Source organism: Aethalodelphis obliquidens, unplaced genomic scaffold, assembly GCF_003676395.1.
Source record: "Aethalodelphis obliquidens isolate GAN/ISIS:26980383/991018 unplaced genomic scaffold, ASM367639v1 scaffold8, whole genome shotgun sequence".
Lineage (NCBI taxonomy): Eukaryota > Metazoa > Chordata > Mammalia > Artiodactyla > Delphinidae > Aethalodelphis > Aethalodelphis obliquidens.
This window is the reverse complement of record NW_020837952.1, coordinates 55773025-55793164: the sequence shown is the minus strand read 5'-3', so window position 1 is coordinate 55793164 and position 20140 is coordinate 55773025. Positions and strand designations below refer to the sequence as shown.

Below are 20140 nucleotides of genomic sequence, written 5' to 3'. Positions count from 1 at the left end.
TTTACTCCATTTGGAGTTTTAATGCAGTGTAAGGGGTCCAACTTGATTGTTTCCAAGTATATAGCCAATTTCACATGAAAGTCTTCTATTGAATAGTCTCTTCTTTCCCCCACGGCTTTGAAATGCTACCTTTATTAGTTTTGGAAATCCTATACACCAGTTCCTTTGTTTTTAAAATCCCTACTACCTCCCAGCGATGTGATGATGATTAAATGAAGTAGCATCTTCAGAGCCTTTAGCACGAGAACATAGAATCTGCTCCAAACATGTTGGTTCTCGTCCCTTCTCCTTCTCTTTCCCAGTCCCATTTCCCTCTTCTCATGCCACATGCATCTACCATTTGACCTTGGGATTCTGGGAACAGTCCCAGATTCACAGAAGGTGTTTACTAAGGCCTTTGCCATTTGGGCCCCCCAAACTGCTTTTTCACCTGTTAATCATCTCAGCCAGGGTGACCTTGCTCGTGAGAACTGGATGAGTGAGCCCCCGGTGAGGAAGGTGGTAATTACACAGTGCTGGGGAGGTGGGAAGGGGTGGTCAGGGAAGAGTTCACAGTGGAAGTGACCTCGGAGCTGGGTCTAGGAGGGGAGAGGAATTGGGCAGGCAGAGAAGGGAGAAGGCATTTCAGGCCAAGGGAACAGCACGACCAAGGGGTGGGTTGCGGGGTGTTGGGCAATGGCTGAAGTTGAATGTGGCAGGATGCTGGGGATGGCAAGTCAGGGAGGGTGCACGGGAAAGAGTAGGGCTTCATTTAAGTGGGAGAGTCACGTGATCATACTTGTGTTTTTGGAAGATCACCCCAGGCCAGGCAGCAGGCAGGGAGACCAGGACTAAGAGGCTGCTAAGAAAACCCAAATAAAAGTCCAGGGGTGGTGGCCTGGACTAGAATGGTGGCCATGAGGAGGAAAGGAAATGGGCAGTTTTCCAAAATATCCAAATAGGTAAAATAGAAAGAATGGCCTTAGATTGGCAGAGAGGGGAGCTGAGGATGCCTCCCGGGTGCCTGGCTCGGGCAGCTGGGCCAATGGTGGAGGGTTTCCTGAGACAGGAGGAGCAGGTTGGGGCCCGGGTTGGGAGGACTTGGGGATGGATGGGGAGAGGCAGGGGTGGAGAAGACACAGAAAAATTCAAAATATGCAAACTCAGTGTATTACTGTATGCATTCCTGGCATCTGTTGTGAAAGGGCAGAACCAAGGAAGTGGCAGAAGGATGGTGGGAAGTGGATGGTTTAAAAAATACTTAGGGGGCTTCCCTGGTGGTGCAGTGGTTGAGAGTCCGCCTGCCGATGCAGGGGACACGGGTTTGTGCCCCGGTCCAGGAAGATCCCACATGCCACGGAGCGACTGGGCCCGTGAGCCATGGCCGCTGAGCCTGTGCGTCCGGAGCCTGTGCTCCGCAACGGAAGAGGCCACAACAGTGAGAGGCCCGCGTACCGCAAAAAAAAAAAAAAATTTAGGAAGTTGAGTCAATAAGATCCGGGGTGGATTTCTGCAGAGAGGGATAAATCTCGGATAAGACCCCCGGCGGGAACTGGAGACTGATGGCATCTTTTTCTGAGATGGTGAACACAGAGAAAAGTGGAGGTTTGGTGGGAAGATCAATTCAGTAGCTCAACAATTCCCAATTAAGCACCTAACTGCTCTATGCCAGGTACCTTTTTTCTTAAATTTTTATTGGAGTATAGTTGATTTACAATGTTGTGTCAGTTTCAGGTGTACAGCAAAGTGACTCAGTTATACATATATATACATATATCCACTCTCTTTCTTTTTTTTTAATGCCAGGTACTTTTGTATTTGGGATAGAGCAAAGACAAGATCTCTACTCTCGTGAGACGTACATTCAGTGAGGAGAGCCAGACAGTAAAGAAATAAACAGACAAACATGTTAAATGGTAAAAAGTGCTATGGAGGAAAATAAAGTGGGGGTGGGGACTGCTGTTTTTAAAGGCATGACTAGGGAAGATGCCATTGAGAAGGTGTCATGTGGGCAGAGACTTGGAGTGGGGAAGAGAATTCCAGGCAGAGGAAACTGCAAGTGCAAATGCCCTGAGGCAGGAACGTGCTAGGTGTGTTCAAGACACAGTGAGGAGGCCAGTGTGGCTGGAGAACATGTGATGGGAGAAGTGGCAGAGGCAGATCCTGTGGGGCCATGTGGGTCATTGTAAAGACTCCGGCTTTTATGCTCAGAAGGACAGGAAAACTTTCTGGAGAGTCTTAAGCAGAAGAGGACCATGAGCTAACCTGTATTTTATCTTTTTTTATTTTTTAATTAATTAATTTATTTTTGGCTGCATTGGGTCTTCGTTGCGGTGCGCGGGCTTCTCGTTGTGGTGGCTTCTCTTGCTGCAGAGCACGGGCTTTAGAGCGCAGCCTCAGTAGTTGTGGTGCATGGGCTCAGTAGTTGTGGTTCACGGGCTCTAGAGCGCAGGCTCAGTAGTTGTGGTGCACGGGCTTAGTTGCTCCGTGGCATGTGGGATCTTCCCGGACCGGGGATCGAACCCGTGTCCCCTGCATTGGCAGGCAGATTCTTAAGCACTGTGCCACCAGGGAAGCTCTAACCTGTATTTTAAAAGCTTAGTGATTAAGAATTCTTTGGTCTTTAGATTCCCAATTCCACCATTTTCTAGCTGGGTTACCTTGGATAAGTTTTATGTATATATACATATATGTATGTATGTATTCTTTTCCAGATTCTTTTCCATTATAGGTTACTACAAGATATTGAATATAGTTCCCTGTGCTATACAGTAGGTCCTTGTTGTTTATCTATTTTATATTTAGTAGTGTGTATCTATTAACCCCATGTTCCAAATTTATCCCTCCCTTCTTGGACAAGTTATTTAATTTCTCTGTGCCTCAGTTTCATTATCTGTAAAATGATGATAATAATAGTACTCACTCTGTATGGATATTGTGAGGATTATATAAAGTTAATATAAAGAAAGCACTTAGAACAGTTTCTGGCACATTATAGCACCGTATAGTGGGAGCAGTGATTATGATAATATTGAATAGTTATATCTTGGCTGCGGGCGTTGAGAACAGACTGGAGGGGACCACGGTGGAAGCAGGGATGCCATCTGGGCAGCTCCTGCCGTGGTCCAGGAGAACGATGAGAAGGGCTTGGACTAGAGGCCTCAGTGGAAATGGAGAATTAGGAAGAGCTTACAGCATTTGCCAATGGATCAGATGTGAAATACGACAGAAAGGGGAACCAAGGACCGCGCCAAGGATTTCCCCCTGAACATGCGGAAGACGGAGTTCACTGAGCTGGGGAGTCTGGGTTTCAGGGCGGAACGTCATCAGGACTTGGGCTTTGAGTATGTTAAGTGGGAGATGTCGACGAGGTATCTCCGTGTAAAGGCGCTTGGATCTGCAAGTGACCTGAGCTGGGGGTGTAACCTTGGGAGTGGTCAGTATACGGTGGATGTTTAAAGCCAACAGACCAGATGGGCTCACCCAGGAAGCGAGTATGGATTGAGAAAAGGGCCAAGGATGGGTCTGGGAGTCTGCCATGTTGACGCTAGGGCTCAACCGATGCCACCACCCAATTGATGTGACTTGAAAAGCCTGCAGACTTTGGAAAAACTTGAGTAAAAGGTTTTTGGTTTTGTCGGAGCTCTCTCAAACCTTTGAAGTAGGATTTCTAGGACATGTATTGGGACAGGCTTGGGAAGACAGCAGAGATGGGTAAGCCCAGAGGATGGATGGGTACCAAAGCTGAAGCGTTTGCTGATCCAGAAATATTCAGAGCCGGGGGAATTGTTGCCTAAAACAGCCTTTAAGGACATGTGAACTACTGAAAGTGTATAAAAATATTTCCACAAAAAGCAGCAAAGTGGCTAAGAGTATTTTTTTTTTTTTTTTTGGCCGCACCGCCCAACATGCGGGATCTTAGTTCCCCAACCAGGGATCAAACTCGCGCCCCCTGCAGGAGAAGTGTGGAGTCTTAACCACTGGACCACCAGGGAAGTCCCAGAGCATGGGTTTTTTGTTTTTTATAAATTTATTTATTTATTTTCGGCTGCGTTGGGTCTTCGTTGCTGCGCGCGGGCTTTCTCTCGTTGCAGCGAGTGGGAGCTACTCTGCGTTGCGGTGCGTGGGCTTCTCATTGCAGTGGCTTCTCTTGTTGTGGAGCACGGGCTCTAGGCACGCGGGCTCAGTAGTTGTGGCTCACGGGCTCTAGAGCGCAGCAGAGCCATGGGTTTTGAAGTTGGGTGCACTATGGGGCTTCAGGCTCTGCCCCAGTGTGACCCTGGCTCTACCCAGCTCCTCCTCAGTAGAATGGGATCAGCTTAGTGCCTCTATCCATAGGCGTTGAAGAAGTGAAATAGATAATACAAAGTGCCTAGCATAGCGCTGGCCCTAAAAGAAAAAAACAGTTTTCTTTTTTTTTTTTTAATCGGGGTATAGTTGTTTTACAATGTTGTGTTCATTTCTACTGTACAGCATAGTGACGTAGAGTTCCCTGGGCTATACAGCAGGTAAACACTGTTTTCTTCTATACCTAGTCCCACTCACACTTGTGACACTAAAAGTGTGGGGCTTCTCCCACACTGACCAATTCTCTGACACCAGCTGGGTGTCCTAACCGAACCCTATTCAGTTCTGACACTATCCACCTGGAGTTAGGAGTTAGGGTCCCATCCCATAAGTTAGGGGATCAGTTCCACAGACTGCCCTCACTTCAGAAACTATTTCTGACCTACCAGATATAAATCAGAGGTTCCCATGACCCCCTCCTTGTGTTCAATAATTTGGTAGAATGGCTCACAGAACTCCAGAAAGTACTTTACTTATTTTTACCTATTTATTATAAACGGATACATCTCAGGAACAGTCAGATGGAAGAGATGAATAGGGCAAGGCATGTGGAAGTGGGTACAGGGCTTCCATACCCTCTTCAGGCCTGCCATCCTCCCAGCACCAACCTACAAGCTCTTGGAAGCCCTTTGGTTCGGAGTTTGATGGTGGCTTCATGATGGAGGCATGATTGATTAAACCATTGACTGTTGGCGACTGAACTCAACCTGCAGCCCCTCCCATCTCTCCAGAAGTCAGGGGGTAGGGCTGAAAGTTCCAACCCTCTAAGCACATGGTTGGTACCCCTGGAACTAATCCCCCATCCTTAGGGGCTTTCCAAAAGTCACCTCATTAACATCTGCTCAGGTGTGGTTGAAAGGGGCTTATTATGAATAATAAAAGACATTTCTTTTACCCATATCATTCAGAAATTCCAAGGATTTTAGGAGCTCTGTGCCAGGAACTGGGACTGGATGAAGACCAAATATGTATTTCTTCTATTAGCACAATATTACAGGCCCACAGTCAAGTGTAGGTATGTACTTGACAAAGAGAGTAAAAGGAGAAGGAAAAAAAGATTCAGAATAGGATAAAGGGGAAATGGAGAGGGGGGCAGAATCAGTATTCTGAGCAGGGCTGAGCTCATGGGCATGTGACCTGTGCAGTCACACAGAGCCCTGCTCTCAGAATGGACCCAGCTTTTGGTTTAATGCCAGCATACGCTATCTTGAAATTCTTAATAATTGACCTTGTTTTTTTTTTTTTTTTTGCGGTACGCGGGCCTCTCACTGTTGTGGCTTCTCCCATTGCGGAGCACAGTCTCCAGCCACGCAGGCTCAGCAGCCATGGCTCACGGGCCCAGCTGCTCCACAGCCTGTGGGATCTTCCTGGACCAGGGAACGAACCCGTGTCCGCTGCATCGGCAGGCGGACTCTCAACAACTGCGCCACCAGGGAAGCCCTACTTGAACTTGTTTTGTAACAGAAGTCGAATGGGACGCTGATGCATGTGTATGAGCGGAGAAGATACACCAGGTGGCAGCAAGCAGGCTCTGGCCATCAAGAACAGCAGGGGGAAAAAAAAAGAACAGCAGGCAGTGGGCGGTATGGGTGCTGAGCAGTTGGCCTGGCCACCCCAGTGCACCCATTTGGCTGGGCAATCTGGGACACCGTGGGACTGCAAGGGGCCAGGATCTGAGCCCAGATCGGCAGCAGTAGAAGATGGTAGCTGTCCACCAAGGCCGTGGTGAGAGAAGGAACCCCATATGGAAGAGCCCGTTCTGTAGCATCTACACAAATATAAGCTCTGCGGCCTAAGTCTGGGACAGGAGCTGCCAGCACTCACACAGTAAGATGTCAGCAAATTGTCACAAAACTAAAGGATACACATGGATGTTGCAATAAAGCATATCAGGGAGTCATCAGAATTCATTAGAGCTAGAACCTCTGGTTTTAAAAACCGCTGCAGCATGGCAAAGCAAGTATTCACAGGCTTAGAAATACAAATTAAATTTAAAGATCATATTCTTCAGAAAAGAATTCTATTTTCACTGAAGTTTCATTATTAATGAAGAAGGCAATTTAAAATTAATTTTTCCTTGTAATCGAAGATAGAGCAAGCAAATGTATAAACAGGTTATTAAAATTATATACAGGGACTTCCCTGGTGGCGCAGTGGTTAAGACTCCGTGCTCCCAATGCAGGGGGCCCAAGTTCAAACCCTGGTCAGGGAACTAGATCCCCCATGCACGCTGCAACTAAGAGTTCTAATGCCACAACTAAGGAGTCTGTGAGCTGCAACTAAGGAGCCCGCTTGCCTCAACTGAGACCTGGCGCAACCAAATTAAAAAAAAAAATTATATACAAATCATGAAGTCACTCAGTTTCTTATACAACTTCCACAAGTTACAGAAAATGTTAGGGGAAACATTAAAATGTCACTGTATAACTTTACATATAAAATTAAATTCAGACATATGAAATTGGTTTGTATGAAGAGTTAAGTCTTTTTAGAAAAATTGTTCCACAAGAATCATCAGTTCTAGATGTACTAATATTTGATATATTTTGAAGTAGTTTATCAGAAATTTCTCCTAATGTGACAGCCTATAAAATATTCTTAACAACTCCAGTAACAACTGCATCAGCAGAAAGATCCTCAAAATTAAAAATTATAAAAAATTATTTGTGATCTTGCATTTGCCAAGAATGACCGTCATAGCTTTTAATTATGTCAACGGAAATGAAGTTGACAAAAGTATGTTTTGATGACTTAATAAATGAATTTACAAAAAAGTAAGCCAGAATAATTTAATGATCAGATATCATATTAACAAGGTATTATTATTTATTGTATTATATAAAATTATGACAATAAAAAATTTATTTTTCAATTTTAGGTTTATGGTGTTACTCATGTATCACTATTACCTCTTACTTATCATTATAAGTAATAAAATGGGCTTTCCCTGGTATCGCAGTGGTTGAGAGTCTGCCTGCCGATGCAGGGGACACGGGTTCGTGCCCTGGTCTGGGAAGATCCCACATGCCGCGGAGCGGCTAGGCCCGTGAGCCATGGCCACTGAGCCTGCGCGTCCGGAGCCTGTGCTCTGCAACGGGAGAGGCCACAACAGTGAAAGGCCCGCGTACCGCAAAAAAAAAAAAAAAAAAAAAAAAATTAATAAAATATTTTGAAAGAAAAAATCTTTATATTTTAGTACCTTTAACTGCACTTTTTTTTTTTTTTTTTTACTGCTTTTTTGAACAAGAGGCCCTGCGTTTAATTTTGAACTGGGCTCTGCAAATTATGTAGCGGCCCTGATTCTGAAAACTAGTATTTTTTTCAAGGGTTTTCACACTTCTGCAAATTGTCCTGCCTCTGTGACAACACCTTCAGGCTTTTACAGACTTCCCTCCAGTCCAATGAATGGCCACCACGTGATAACTTTCTAAAACCCACATCACAGTGTGGAGCGCTGGTCATCTTGGAAGGCTGACACTCTTCACTGTGATGTCCTGTTCATCCCCTTTGGGGCGCAGTCTTCTCCAACTGAGACACTTTCCTCTGAATCGCTCCCCCACCCCCATCCCAGATGGCAGATCTGAGTCCTTCGATGTCAATTTTTGAAGTCCTTTGGCAATATGTGACAAGTGGTAACTGTAAAGGGTGGAGGGAATACCGGAATAATGATGACGAGGACAGAAAGTGCAAACAGAGGACGGTGTGACTATGATCACAATTCCATTAATCTTCTTGAAGACTGAGGGGAAAGGCTGTTACAGGTGAGCCCCGGGGTCAAGCAGAAGCTAGCGGCCTGGAGCCCAGCCCCACTGTGTCCCAGGGGTACGCTTCCTCTCGCCGGGCTGGGGGTGGGGGGACAGCACCCTCAAGGGCGGGCCTTCCAGGGGTGGTGGGGCTCTTCTGATTGCGAGCAGTTGCGGCGTTCAGGCCTCCTTAAAGCAAAGCAGGACAGAACCTGGGTAGGCTGAAACCTGCGGTTCTCCACATTCTCCTGGAACTCGCGCCTCTTCCTGAGTCTCCGCCCACCCGATTGACCGGTCCCTCTGCGCCATCGCGGAGGGAAGCAACCTGATTGGCTTGGTCATAGCGTGGGGTGGGATGGGGGTCGGTGCTTTATAACAGCCATGGCGCCAAGGCCCTGGAACCCATCAGCCTGTGAAGGGGCGGCCCATGGATCAGGTGTTCACCTCTGTCCAATCAGAGGCCTAGAGGCTATTTCCCAGGCCGGGACTACTGCGGAATTTGCAGAGAGCAGGGGAGTGGGCGTGGCCAGCACCATAACTGACAGGTCCATACTGAGAGCCAAGCTCACCTGCTCCTCCCCGCCAGCCTGACCTCCAGCACTTCCAGTACTTGGGAGGTGTTCTCACAGCTACCTCACCCCTCTTTACTCAGTCCATTATTTACTGATCTGCTCCTCCGTCAAACTTCTTCCACTCTTCTCATCGCCATGGTGACCTTCCTGTCTGAACACTGGGCAGCAACCTCGACTGCCATCTCACCACCGGAGTGGTCTTTTTAAAGAACACACTGGGACGGTCACTCGCTCTTCAGTGGGTTCCACACACTGACTCTGAACCAAACCCCTACGCAGGCCTCAAGACCCTGCGCCATGCAACTCGAGTACCCTCCACATTCTCTCCGTTGTCCGCCACTCTCAAGCTCTTCCCCAGACAGGACGGCGTTTTAGTTCCTCTCCAGAATGCTCACCAGCCCACCTTCTTGCCAGCGAACCCCTGCTCATCCTAGACAGCTCAGGTTAAGGGTCATCTGCTCAGAAGGGCCCAGGTCTAAACCGCATTTTCTGACACTCTCAGCACTTCACACAGTTGAGATTTTTGCTTGCACGTTGGTTTAACGTCCATCTCCCCTGCTGGAAGACCACCTCTGCAAGGGCAGGGGTGTCTACCTGGTTCAGTGTTGAACTCCTAGGGCCCAGCACAGTGTCTGGCACTTTCCAGAGTCTGAATAAATCCTGTGGCAGCTGAGGGCCACTAACCTTAAAAACAGCACCCTGCAAACATGTGTACGTAAGAGCATGGGAATGGTCTGGAAGGAATGAGGCCAAGCTAATCTTGGCTGCCTGTGGTGGTTGGGGAAGGGGCCAGGAAAGGGAGTGGCGATGGGGTGTGCGTGCATGCACACATGTAAAGGTGAGGGGCACTGGCTTCATCCGTAATGACTTTACTTTTTACTAAACATTAATGAACAAATAAAGCATGTTCCAGGTCAGGGGAGACAGAGGGGATGGGCAAATGCCAAGCCACACCCACCAAGAACCAAAAAAACACCGTGACACTCTGCAGTCCACTGGTGGGTTTGGAGTCTTCACTTTATTACTATGTCACCAGAAGTCACCACCTTCACTTGGTTCACCACAAATGGACGGATGTCATAGAGGAGGGTGCCATGGGGCCACTGGATTCACTCTTGAGACTTAACCAGGTGGTGGGGGAGTCCAGAGTGGGGGCCCAGGATGGGGACTGCCATTCACTGCACACACACACGCACAGAGATATATTTGTGGAGCCTTATATTATACATCTTATATATAGAAAATATATATATTTATACTATACACAGGCAGTAACGCTGCGGGAAGGGCCAGGGCACCCAGACAAGGGTTGTGGGCACCAGGGGATGGCGAGCGTCACATCAAGGGGCAGCGCTGGGAGACGGATGGACAAGTCCATCCTCCCACAAACTCTTGGGAGGGGTGCTCCCCCTTTGTGCTCCTTAGAGAATCAAAGGGGTCTTGGGCCAAGGTTGGGGGCTCCCGAGGGGTAACGTGGGGGGAAGCCTGGGACCCCCAACAGTCTTCGAAGATCAAGAACCACCAGGGAAGGGTGGAGTGGGGAGCAGATGCCAGCACCCTGGGAGTTAGTCCCTCAATTGTTACACACCCGGGTGGACCAGATGCCTGTGATGGAGCAGGATGAGTGTCAACTCGGAGGCAGGAGACCTGGATCCCGAACCTCTGGCTCTGTGCTTGACTTTGGACAAGTCACTGTCTTCCTGGCCCAGACTCTACCACCCCTAAGCGTCCGTGCAGCTCTAAACTTGTGTGGAACCCAGTTTTCCTTGGCCCTCTCTTGCACTTGACGGGAGGAGGGAGCCCAAACTCAGCAAGGTCGGACTGCAGGGGTGCCCTTCTCCAAGGAAGGGCTTGGAAGCAAGGGGGAGGCGGGGGGGGGGCAGCAGGGAGGGAAAAGGGGATACCGCTGGCCTGTGAGCACAGGCTCTAAGCTTGGGGTCCCCAGGGGGCTGTCCTCAGCCAACAGAAAGAGCAGGGCTTCCCCACCAACCACTCAGCAGGGGAGTCGGGAGCCCTGGGTCTCAATCAATTCCCGCCCTGCAAATCCCTGCTCCTGTTTCTCACCCCCGCCGCAGCACAACCTGACCACGGGACCCTGTCTGGGCAGCACCCCAGGACTAGTGGGGAATGCTGAGTGAGATGATTCAGCAGCCCCCAGTCCTGGCAGGGCCTTGTAAGTTTTCCCATTCTGGGGTGGCAGGTAAAGTCTGTAATAAACACCCAGCGACCGGGTAAAGTTTAAATGGTATCCTGCCCTCTAGCCCAGCATCACCAGCAGCTGGTCGGTGCCCAGGGGAAGACATGGGCAGCACCCTGGGGTCTCCTGGTGCCCATCAGCAAGGGATGTTTTTGGTGGGGAGTGGGTGAGGGAGAGGACTTCTCAGAGAATCCTATGTGGGCACAGAGCTTCTCTCTGCCAGAAACACACCCACTCCCACCCTTACCTTTTTCGCAAACCGCTGCTCTGGTACCGGTTCCACTGCTCAACCTGGCAGATACCAGAGCCCCATCCTGTCCCCACTTGGGCCACCCAGGGGGAGAGAACCATAGATAGAGCCCCTTCCCCAGATGTGGAAAACTGAAGTCAGCAACAAGCAGCTGTCACTTGGCTGCCTGGGGTCCTCTCCCGTCACCGCTGCCCCTTGGGAGGACTTGACCAGACCTGATCCATGCTCCACCGCTAATTCACGTGCTGAGCCTCAGTTTCCCCTTAAGTGGGGACAACGATGCTACTTCTCTGCCTAGGAAATTTCCTCTCCTTCCCTCATTGCCAAGCTAACTGCTGCCCATCCTCAGGGCCCCTCCTTGGGGAGCCGCAGCCCGTCGTGCACTCGCATAGCGTCTCACCCCTGTAACGGACCCTGGATACAGCTGTCGGCTTAATGCTCACCTCTGACGGCTGTCGGCTCCTTGAGGGCAGGGACCCCACCCTCTATATTCCCAGCACAGATGCCCCATAACTGCTGAATCAACAGGCAAGTGAACAAATATTACCTGCCCCTTAGGGTTCTCGTGGGGGCTGGTGGTGGGAACACCCAGCACCGTGCTGGCCTGCAATCCCAGTGCCCTGCTTCCCGAGGCACTGGCTGGTGGACGCTGGGCCCCAGGTCTCCCCACACCTCTCCCCTCTTCAAGGCCTCCCCAACCCTTAAGGCTCAGTGGAGAGCCCACGTTGTGTAAGAGTCCCTCCCTGTCCCCCACAACCCTCCCTGTGCCTTTGAGGACACCTGCCACCCTCTCCCCTACAGCCTGTGGCCTCCCGGAGCCTTCCACGCCCCAGGGGCTCTCACCGTTCATCTTGAGGACAGTTTGTCCCACGACAGCAACTGCAGGCTGGCCTTGCTGGGTCTAGAGCCCCTGTCTTCCCATAGGGAGACCGGCCATTGGCAGGCCTTCTGGAAGGCTTTGGCTTGGCTGTCCCAGCCCCCGGGACCCTGGCTGACCCCAAATGAGGGAAGATGACACAGTGTCCCAGATCAGTTCTGTTTCCTGGGAGGTCACAAGGGCAGGGAATGGGGCACCTGCTGGGTAGCTGGGACCAAGGAGACCAGGTAGCAAGCCCAGCCCTGCCACTCACTCACTGTAACCTTGGGCGACGTGCTCCCCATCCAGGCCTCCTTGTCCACTCGGTCCCGGGCAGGGACATAGCGAGCCCCTCCGAGAGGCAGGGACAGCGATCAGTCGCCAGGAGGCCACAAAGGCGTGCTGGAGCTCCTGGCGGGATACGCGCAGCACGGAGCAGCACACGGGAGCCAGGCACGCCCTCTTGGCTCTCCCGCCCTGGGAGGCGGCCAGGGGAGGGGCTGGCGGGATGTGGGGAGAGGGGCCTGGAGGCAGGGCTGTCCCACTTGAGGGAACAGTCGGGGAAGAGCAGGCCCCTGGCTTGCAGCAGAATCAGGGTGTCTCATGGGCTGAGGTCCCCAAGCCCTCCCAGAGTGACGGTAGCACTGAGCGGTGGAGCCCCCAGCTCGGGGAGGGGGGATGGTGGGAAGGCCAGGGGACAGCAGGTGCTCTGCAGTCAGGGGCCTGGGCTTGGCCCCATCTCTATCACTGGCTGCCTGAATGACCCTGGGTGAGTGACCTTGACCTCTCCAGGCCTCAGTTTCCTCAGCCATAAAATGGAGACAGGCCAACACTCCTAGCAGGGCAGTTGTATCACTCCTAGCGGGTGACAGCCCCCAGTGTCCTGTGGGCGCTCACACCCTGCAGCCAAACCTTCCCAGCATCCTCCCGGTCTAGTTTTCCCTCCACTCCTACTCGTGGTGCCAGCAGGGCCTCCTCCACATCCCCTCTTCCCCATTCCCAGGAGCCATTTGTCTTTCAGCACTCATGCCAAGCACAGGCCTGATATACAGCAGGTGCTCAACGAACGCTCGAAGACACAAGGAACGAATGCAAACACCCCAGGGCCCTGCTGGACACACCTGCACACACATGTGGATACCCCCCCAACACCTCACTGCCCCATCCCACCCGAGCTGCCCTGGACCTCAGTGGAACCACCTGGAGGGACCGGGTAGGGCAGCCTGGGAGGGAGAAGGGGGCCGGGTGTGAAGGGGAGCAGGGGGCAGCTGGGGCAGGTCACAGGCAGGCGGGGGGCAGGCGGTCACTGTGGCTCAGTAGCCCTGTGACTGGTAGCCCTGGGGCTCGGGCTCAAAGGCGCTGGCCGGCTGCTGGTAGGTGCCACCCATGCCGGCGGGGTCTGGCCCGGTGCTGGGCTCCACGTAGGGGGCGTAAGGCATGCTGGAGTCCTGGCTGGGGTCCATGTAGTCCTGGGAGAAGAGGGCCGAGTCTGCGCCAATCTGGTACCTCTGGAAGGCCAGCACAGCCTGGCCCGCCTGGGGACGGGGGTCGGCGGGGACAAGGACAGGTGGGAGGGGACGGTTAGGGGAAAGACAGACAAGAGCACTGGGTTAGTAGAGGTTAGTCCACAGGACACGGGCAATAGAGGGTTAAATATCCTCAAAACACAGAAGATGAAACAAGCTTGACTGGGGAGGAGGGAAGGCCATCCTCGAAGCCAGCCCAGAACCACACTCTCTAGCCACAAAGAACTTCAGAAATCACCTGCCCTATGGCCCCTAATCCCAGAGGTCACTCTGGGTCAACAAAAATTCTAGAGTCTTCATTTTGGAGTGTTAAAGTGCCCCCAAGGCCCACAGCATCCTTCTCAAGATGTGTTCTTAGGGAGTTAGATGGAATGGAGAAAAAAGTTTTTGGTGGGACAGAGAAATGTCGGCATCTCCTAAAAGCTACTCTGCCTCTCTTGCAGTTAGGCATAGCCATATGACTAAGTTCTAGCCAATGGGTCACCCCCAAGTTCTCTGTCCCACCCTTTGACCTGATGCCTGGAATGCAGGTGTGATAGCGGGCGCTCTAGTTGTCATAATGGACCATGAGGTCCATGAGCCAAATTATAGGGATGGACGAAGCCTGGGTCACTATAGACTTCTGGAGCCACTATGCCAGCCCTGGACTGTCTTCCCAGGCTTAGACTTTGTTTAAACCACTGTCATTTGTGATTTCTGTCATTTGTCGCTGAACCTAATTCTAACTGAAATGCTTCACCAAACAAGTTTGGGAAACTGAGTTAAATAGAAGACTATAGGACTTGTCAGAGCTTTGACTAATGACTAATATATGCTGGGATCCCCAAGGGGAAAACTATGGCAAGCAACATTTGCCAACCTTATCCAACCACTGAAGCCCTTTTTTCACAGGACCCAGTTGGGAAAGACTTGTCTACCGCATAAATGCATAGGCGGGAAGTTCTTTTCCAGTAAAAGCAGTTTCATTGTTATGAAGGACAGTGACACTGATCACACCAAGCTAGGGAATAAATTAAATCTGTCATTAAACGACCATGTTTATAGGTTTGCACTGAAAGTCTTCTCCAGAGACCTTCCCAATCCAGGTAATCTGCCTGTGATGGGAAAATGCTAATGTTCTACATACCCTTGTTTGGGGTCTGGGAAGACTGAGGCCTAGAAAAGGGTGGACTCATGGCAGTCAGTGCCAGAACCCAGACCTAAACACAGGGGTCCTGCCCCTTCCCAGGCCACGGCCCTCCCCACCTCCTTCCTTTTGATCAGCCTGCTGACAAGGCACTGAGTCAACCAGGAACCCAAAAGGGTCAATGGGTGAGAGGCAGGGGGCAAAGGGCCAGGGGCCTGGGAAAGGCAGACCAGGCCTCAATGAGGTGGGCTGAGGAGGTTAGGAGTGGCCCTCCTGTATTTTCCACTATGTTGGTAAGAGGTCCTGGCTGTGGGGCACTCGGATGCAGGAGCCTGGAGAAGCAGGGAGGTGGAAAGTCCCCCCGGGGTACCAGCAACGTTGTCAGCACCCTTGAGCCATCAGTGAGCCCACAAGAGCACAAGGGGAATGAATGAATGAATGAATGAGTCCCTGAGAGGAACTTCTGCAGACCTGGTCCTCCCACAGCTCCCTGGCTCCACTGGGGTCTGCACGGAGGCAGAGGGCCGGAGCAGATGACCTCTGCAGACCCTTCCAGGAAGGGGCCTCTAGCTACAGGCACCTAGTGCTATATCTGTGGTCACTCCTCCATCCCCACTGAGTCAAGGCCTCCCTTAGCCAGCCAGTTCAAAGAGCCACAGACAGGAGCCATGGAGGGGTGTGGGCCCCTGCTGGACTGGGGTGCAGAGGTGAGGCTGGGCGTTCTGTTCAGAGCCCAGGGACCTGGTGGTCCACCTGGCCCTGCTTCTTCAGAGCAGGTGCACTCTCTGTGGCATTTCCACCGTGCAGTGCTTTGCCCTGGGGGCCAGTTTGTACTCCAGAGCAGCAGAGGGAACCTGTGTAGAAATGGGGGCCAAGGTCCTTTGGAAGAACAGGGATTCACCACACGGGAATCACTCCCAAAGTAGAGATTATGAAGGTGTCCTTGACTCCTTGGAGAGAATGAATGAATGAATGAATGAACAAAAGAACCTACATTTATTGAGCATCTCTGTGCCAAGCCCTGTGCCAAGCTTTGTTTCATCTGTGCAACAGCCCTGAGAGGCTGGTCCATTATCACTCCTCAGTCCAGGGAAGTAGACTGAGGCTCAGAGAGGTGCACAGGTCTGCCCAGGGTCACAAAGCACACGAGAGCAGAGCCAGACCATGAGTCTTCTGATGTCCTGGGCCAGACCCCCCTTGGCAGCCAGCCTCCATGGCGACTGGAAAATCGGCCTTCATGTTGCAGCCATGGGACGGGCTCTCAGCCCACAGCTCGGCACCCTGACAGCCCATGTGTGGAGCCACCTCCAGCCCTTCTACAGCCTGTGCAGAACATTTGGGGGAGGTTTCGGTTTGTCTGTCTTCGCCTCCCCAGGATGTGGGCTCCTGGGGCCAGGGACCACATCTGATTCATCACTAGGCACATAACAGTTGCTCAATAAATGTTTACTGAATGAACGGACACATGAAGAATAAACAAAGGAGGCAATGAGCGAATGGTGAGTCTTAACTGGCCCCTCTAGCCAGCTTTCCACTGCCCTGCACGCCCTGGCATCTTGGCCGGTCCAGGAAGTGGGCTGCCCCCCAACCTTGCCACTGGGCATGATTAGGGCTCCCTGCCTCTGGAAGCCGGGTGGGCCTACGGCTGTGCTGAGCTGGGAAACAGCGTGCTGTATTCCTCCTGGAAGGTAAGGTCCTTGAATCTCCGCACGGCCAAGGCTGCGGTCAGGCTCTGCCAGGAGACAGCAGGGGTGAGGCCAGTGGGGAAGAACAGGGAGAGGCAGAGGTGCCGGCAGGGAGGCTGACTGCAGTGGGCTGGTGGGCACCTGTCAGTCAGGCTTTCAGACCCACCCCTGGAAGTCCTGGTGTCCAATCACCCACTCCTCCTCTGCAAGCCCCGCCCCCAAGAGAAAAGGGATAGCCAGGAGCCCACAAAAAAGGAAGAAGTCTAGGACAGGCCCAGGAGGGCAGGGGGGACAGGGAAGGCTGGCTGCAGCAAGGCTTCACAGGAGGGGTCAGGACAGCTGGAAGGTCTGGAGGGAAGGTGGCACTGTCAGAGGGGAGGCGAGAACCCTTGGGATGTGGCAACGGAGCCTATATAACCCCAGATATCTGCAGGAGGGAGACGAGAGAAGAAAAAGTAAATCGAGAGGACCTGGAACCAGTGGGAAAGAAGGACCAGCCTTGCTGTCACGCTGATGGGTGCTCAACACCCCGTGGTCTAGAGCCTGCAAAGGGGTGACCTCTGGCCAGTGGGGCCCAGAGACATGCTTTTTTGGACCCACACAATATATTTCTTTAAATTTGAACAAATTGCTAACACATAAAGATCAGATTTCTCATAGAAATTCAGACTTCTGGGCTCCCTGGGAAAACAGGAAGACCTGGCCTCTGTGGGTCCCCATTACTGCTCAGAACAGGGGCCGGGCAGAGGGTACCCTTTTAGGACGGTGTGCACATGCCACCCGGTCCACTCACACCTTCTCACATCCTGCCTGCCCCGTGGCCATCTGCGTTTGTGACACACCCCACAGCAAATCCAATCTCCCCACTTTACAGATGGGAAGACAGAGGCCCAGAAAATGAGAGGCAGCCCCATGATTTGACCCAGGTCTCCTGACTCTCTGCTTGGGCTCCTTCCCTGCCTTGAACCTCAAGGCCTTATCTTCCCATCTAGGCCTCAGCTTTGTCATCTGTAAAAGGGGACAGTAACTACCTACCACCCAACTATTGGAGTGGCTGGGAGGGGAGTCCATTACCACAGGAATGGTGCTCTGCACCAAAGCCAGGGTCTGCCACCACCACCTGACTGTCTTTGCTGGACAGTCTCCTTCCTCAGGGAGCAGCCCCGCCATGAGCATTGAGGAGGGAAGCAGAACAGAGTCCATGGCTATGCTCAAAGGCCACCAGCCCGGGAGCCTGGCTGGGGCCGGCGAGTGTGGGCTGGGTGGGCGGTGTACTCACCCACGTGAAGATGGAGAAGAAGGAGAAGGCGATGGCAGCCCGGGCCGCGTCTGTCCCTTCGTTCAGCGGGCTGTCCTTGGAGACCTGCCACTGGTTGGCCAGGTAGCAGAAGCCCACGAACCACAGGAAGGCCCAGAAGGCTGGGGTGTGCGCGGGGCCAGGCAGACGCCCGCGCGGGGAGAGAGGGCGAAGAGGGAGGCGATTGGAAACCGAGGAACGGGGGACGTTCAAGAGCACGTCTCCCACGCTCCCCCACCCCCAAAGGGAGAGGGGGTGGGGGTCAGAGTGAGGAGAGCACAGGCAAGGTGCAGGCGGAAACAGAGAGGCCGGTCAGATGCAGAGCGGGAGAGAGACCACAGAAAGGAACCAGCCAGGCCGGGAGCAGATCCAGGGAGGGCCGGGCAGTGAGAGGGAGGGCCGGGCAGTGAGAGGGAGGGAGACACAGAGGGGAGGAGAGACAGAGAAAAGTCAGTCAGCTTCGGCCGGCGTGTCTCTAACCTCAGCCAACACACATTTCCTGGCTGAATCCCTGACTGACCCATGGTCCACCCTGAGACCTGCAGCTCTCTGGGAGGAGCGTCCACCCAACCCCGCAGCCTCCCAGAGAACTGGGCAGGGGAGGATGAGGGGATGCCGGGGCCAGCAGGTCTGAGTTTCAACCACTAGTGTGACTGCAGCCTCACAAGGCCCCGAGGTTAGTGAGGGGCCCTTGGAGAGCCGAGGTCTGGGGAGTTTAGTGGTGCGAGCCCTGTGGCAACAAGATCTCTAGATGCCCACAGTCTATCCATAGAAGTCCAGAGCTGCTCAGGATAAAAAGCGTGTGTGCCAGGGGTGGTGCCTAGAGCCCAGCCCCTCCCAGAGACACTGCTGGGGAACCCAGGGGCTCCATGGAACAAAGTTTGAGAACCACTCATGTCATTCTAGTTCCTTCAAGTCTAAGGGACCCCGGGCCTCACTGCCTGCAAGCCAGGCACATCCTGAGAGTCCTGGGGCCAGGAAGTGGGGGGAGGTCCCAGCCAGACACCTGACACCACAACCCCAGGCCAGTGACACCAAATCCAAGCACCCTCCAATCAGTCTCTCGGAACTCATGGGGACAGAGACCAGGGTACTTCTGCCAAAGGTCATTTCTGAAGGGCAAGGGTGGCAGGTCACGGTGGCTCCCCAGCTCCAGGTCCTGACCCTCCCGGGGTACCTACTGTGTGCTAGGGCCTTCAGCCATCGCCTTGCTTACTTCTCATGGGGCTCCACCAGGGAAGGGGCCAGAGGAGGCCACTGAAAGAAGGGGTAACTCCTCTGGTCGTTGTGCTCCCCTCCCCGCATGAGCTGTGGGCTGTTCTGGGGTCTCAGGCCCAGCCCTGGTCCCACCCTTCCCTGCTGCCAGCCCTGTGACCCCAAGTCTGTCTCTTCACCTGCCTGTACCTCAGTTTCCCCATCTGGAAAATAGGGAGAAGGGTGGCAGCCGCCTCCCAGGTGTGCGTGAGGCTGAGGAGGACCACGGCCAGGACAGCCCCCTGCGGACTCTGTTGCGCTGGGGTTGGGGGGTGCCCACTGGGATGGGGGCTCACCCGAGACGCCGATGTCAGACAGGACGGCCTTCTTACGGTCCTTGACACTGCTGATCTGCGGGAAGTACACGTCCAGGGCCAGGTAGAGCAGGCAGGTGAGGAAGGCAAGCACGCCCACGGTCACGCCGTAGCCGCAGGCATTAGGGTTGCGGTTGTAGATGCAAAACTCCTTGCTCTCTGAGGGGCTATTGAGGTAGCCCTCATTCACGATGGAGCCGAACACCACGATGGAGAACACCTGCGGTGGCGGGGGAGGGGCAGGGGCAGGCGTGAGACCCCTCCCAGTACCAGCCCCAGGGGAGGGGAGAGCTGCCAACCCCCTCGGCCCGGCCGCTGCCTGCCTCTCTGTGAGCCCTCTTCACCCCAAACAGCCACAGGGCCGGTGTTAAGCATGCGTTTCAGAGGGCAGGCCCAGAGAGGGAGGGGAACTTGCTTGGGGTCACACAGCACAGGCGGGGTCAATCGCCTTCTTCTTCAGCTGCAGGCACTGAGGACCCTCTGACCACAGATGTGGCCCCACTCCCCTTCCAGCCAGGTGCTGAGAGGTCTTCCTGGGCCCTGATACCACAGTTCCTCTAGGACTGGACCTGGCCTCCCAGGAGAAGAGGTCTCAGCCCTCTGGGTGGTAAACTGCCAAGCCAGCAAGCCCCCAGCTGATTCCCCCGGATGTGGGCACGTGCCCAGCCCCATTCTGTGCTCCCCTCTGCTCTGCAGAGCCACGGGCTGTTCTGGGGTCTCAGGCCCTGTCCTTGGTCCCACCCTTCCCTGTTGCCCAGGCCCTGACAAGTGGAAAGAATGATAAATGAAAAAAATACAACAGTCACAATCCTGTCAATTACAGAGCAACAGGTCAATTACTTGCAGGACCCCAAGTGTAACATGTGTTACCTCCTTAAGTGCCCCCCAACAACTTCCAAGACAGGTCTATTTCAGCTGGGCTGGCAGCCAGCAGAGGTGGTCCCCTAAGACCCCACCTCCTGGTATTCCGCGTTTGTGCAATCTCCTTCCCCTA

At 53.1% G+C, this 20140-nt stretch overlaps 1 protein-coding gene across 2 annotated transcripts in view; it reads right to left on the bottom strand.

Moving 5' to 3' along the window:
* Window positions 1-7493: 7493 nt before the first annotated feature.
* The window catches only part of SYNGR1 (synaptogyrin 1), a 31100-nt gene continuing 18453 nt past the window's right edge, over window positions 7494-20140 (bottom strand). The window contains exons 2-4 of one of the 2 annotated variants that reach the window (XM_027107702.1): window positions 19129-19366; window positions 17561-17700; window positions 7494-13479 (exon numbers count right to left, since the gene is read on the bottom strand). In XM_027107702.1, the coding sequence (XP_026963503.1) occupies window positions 13258-13479; window positions 17561-17700; window positions 19129-19366 (600 nt within the window). In that variant the 3' untranslated portion in view covers window positions 7494-13257. Of the gene's footprint in view, window positions 13480-15573; window positions 16329-17560; window positions 17701-19128; window positions 19367-20140 lie in introns of those variants that run through there. The other variant, XM_027107703.1, reaches the window with a different exon arrangement.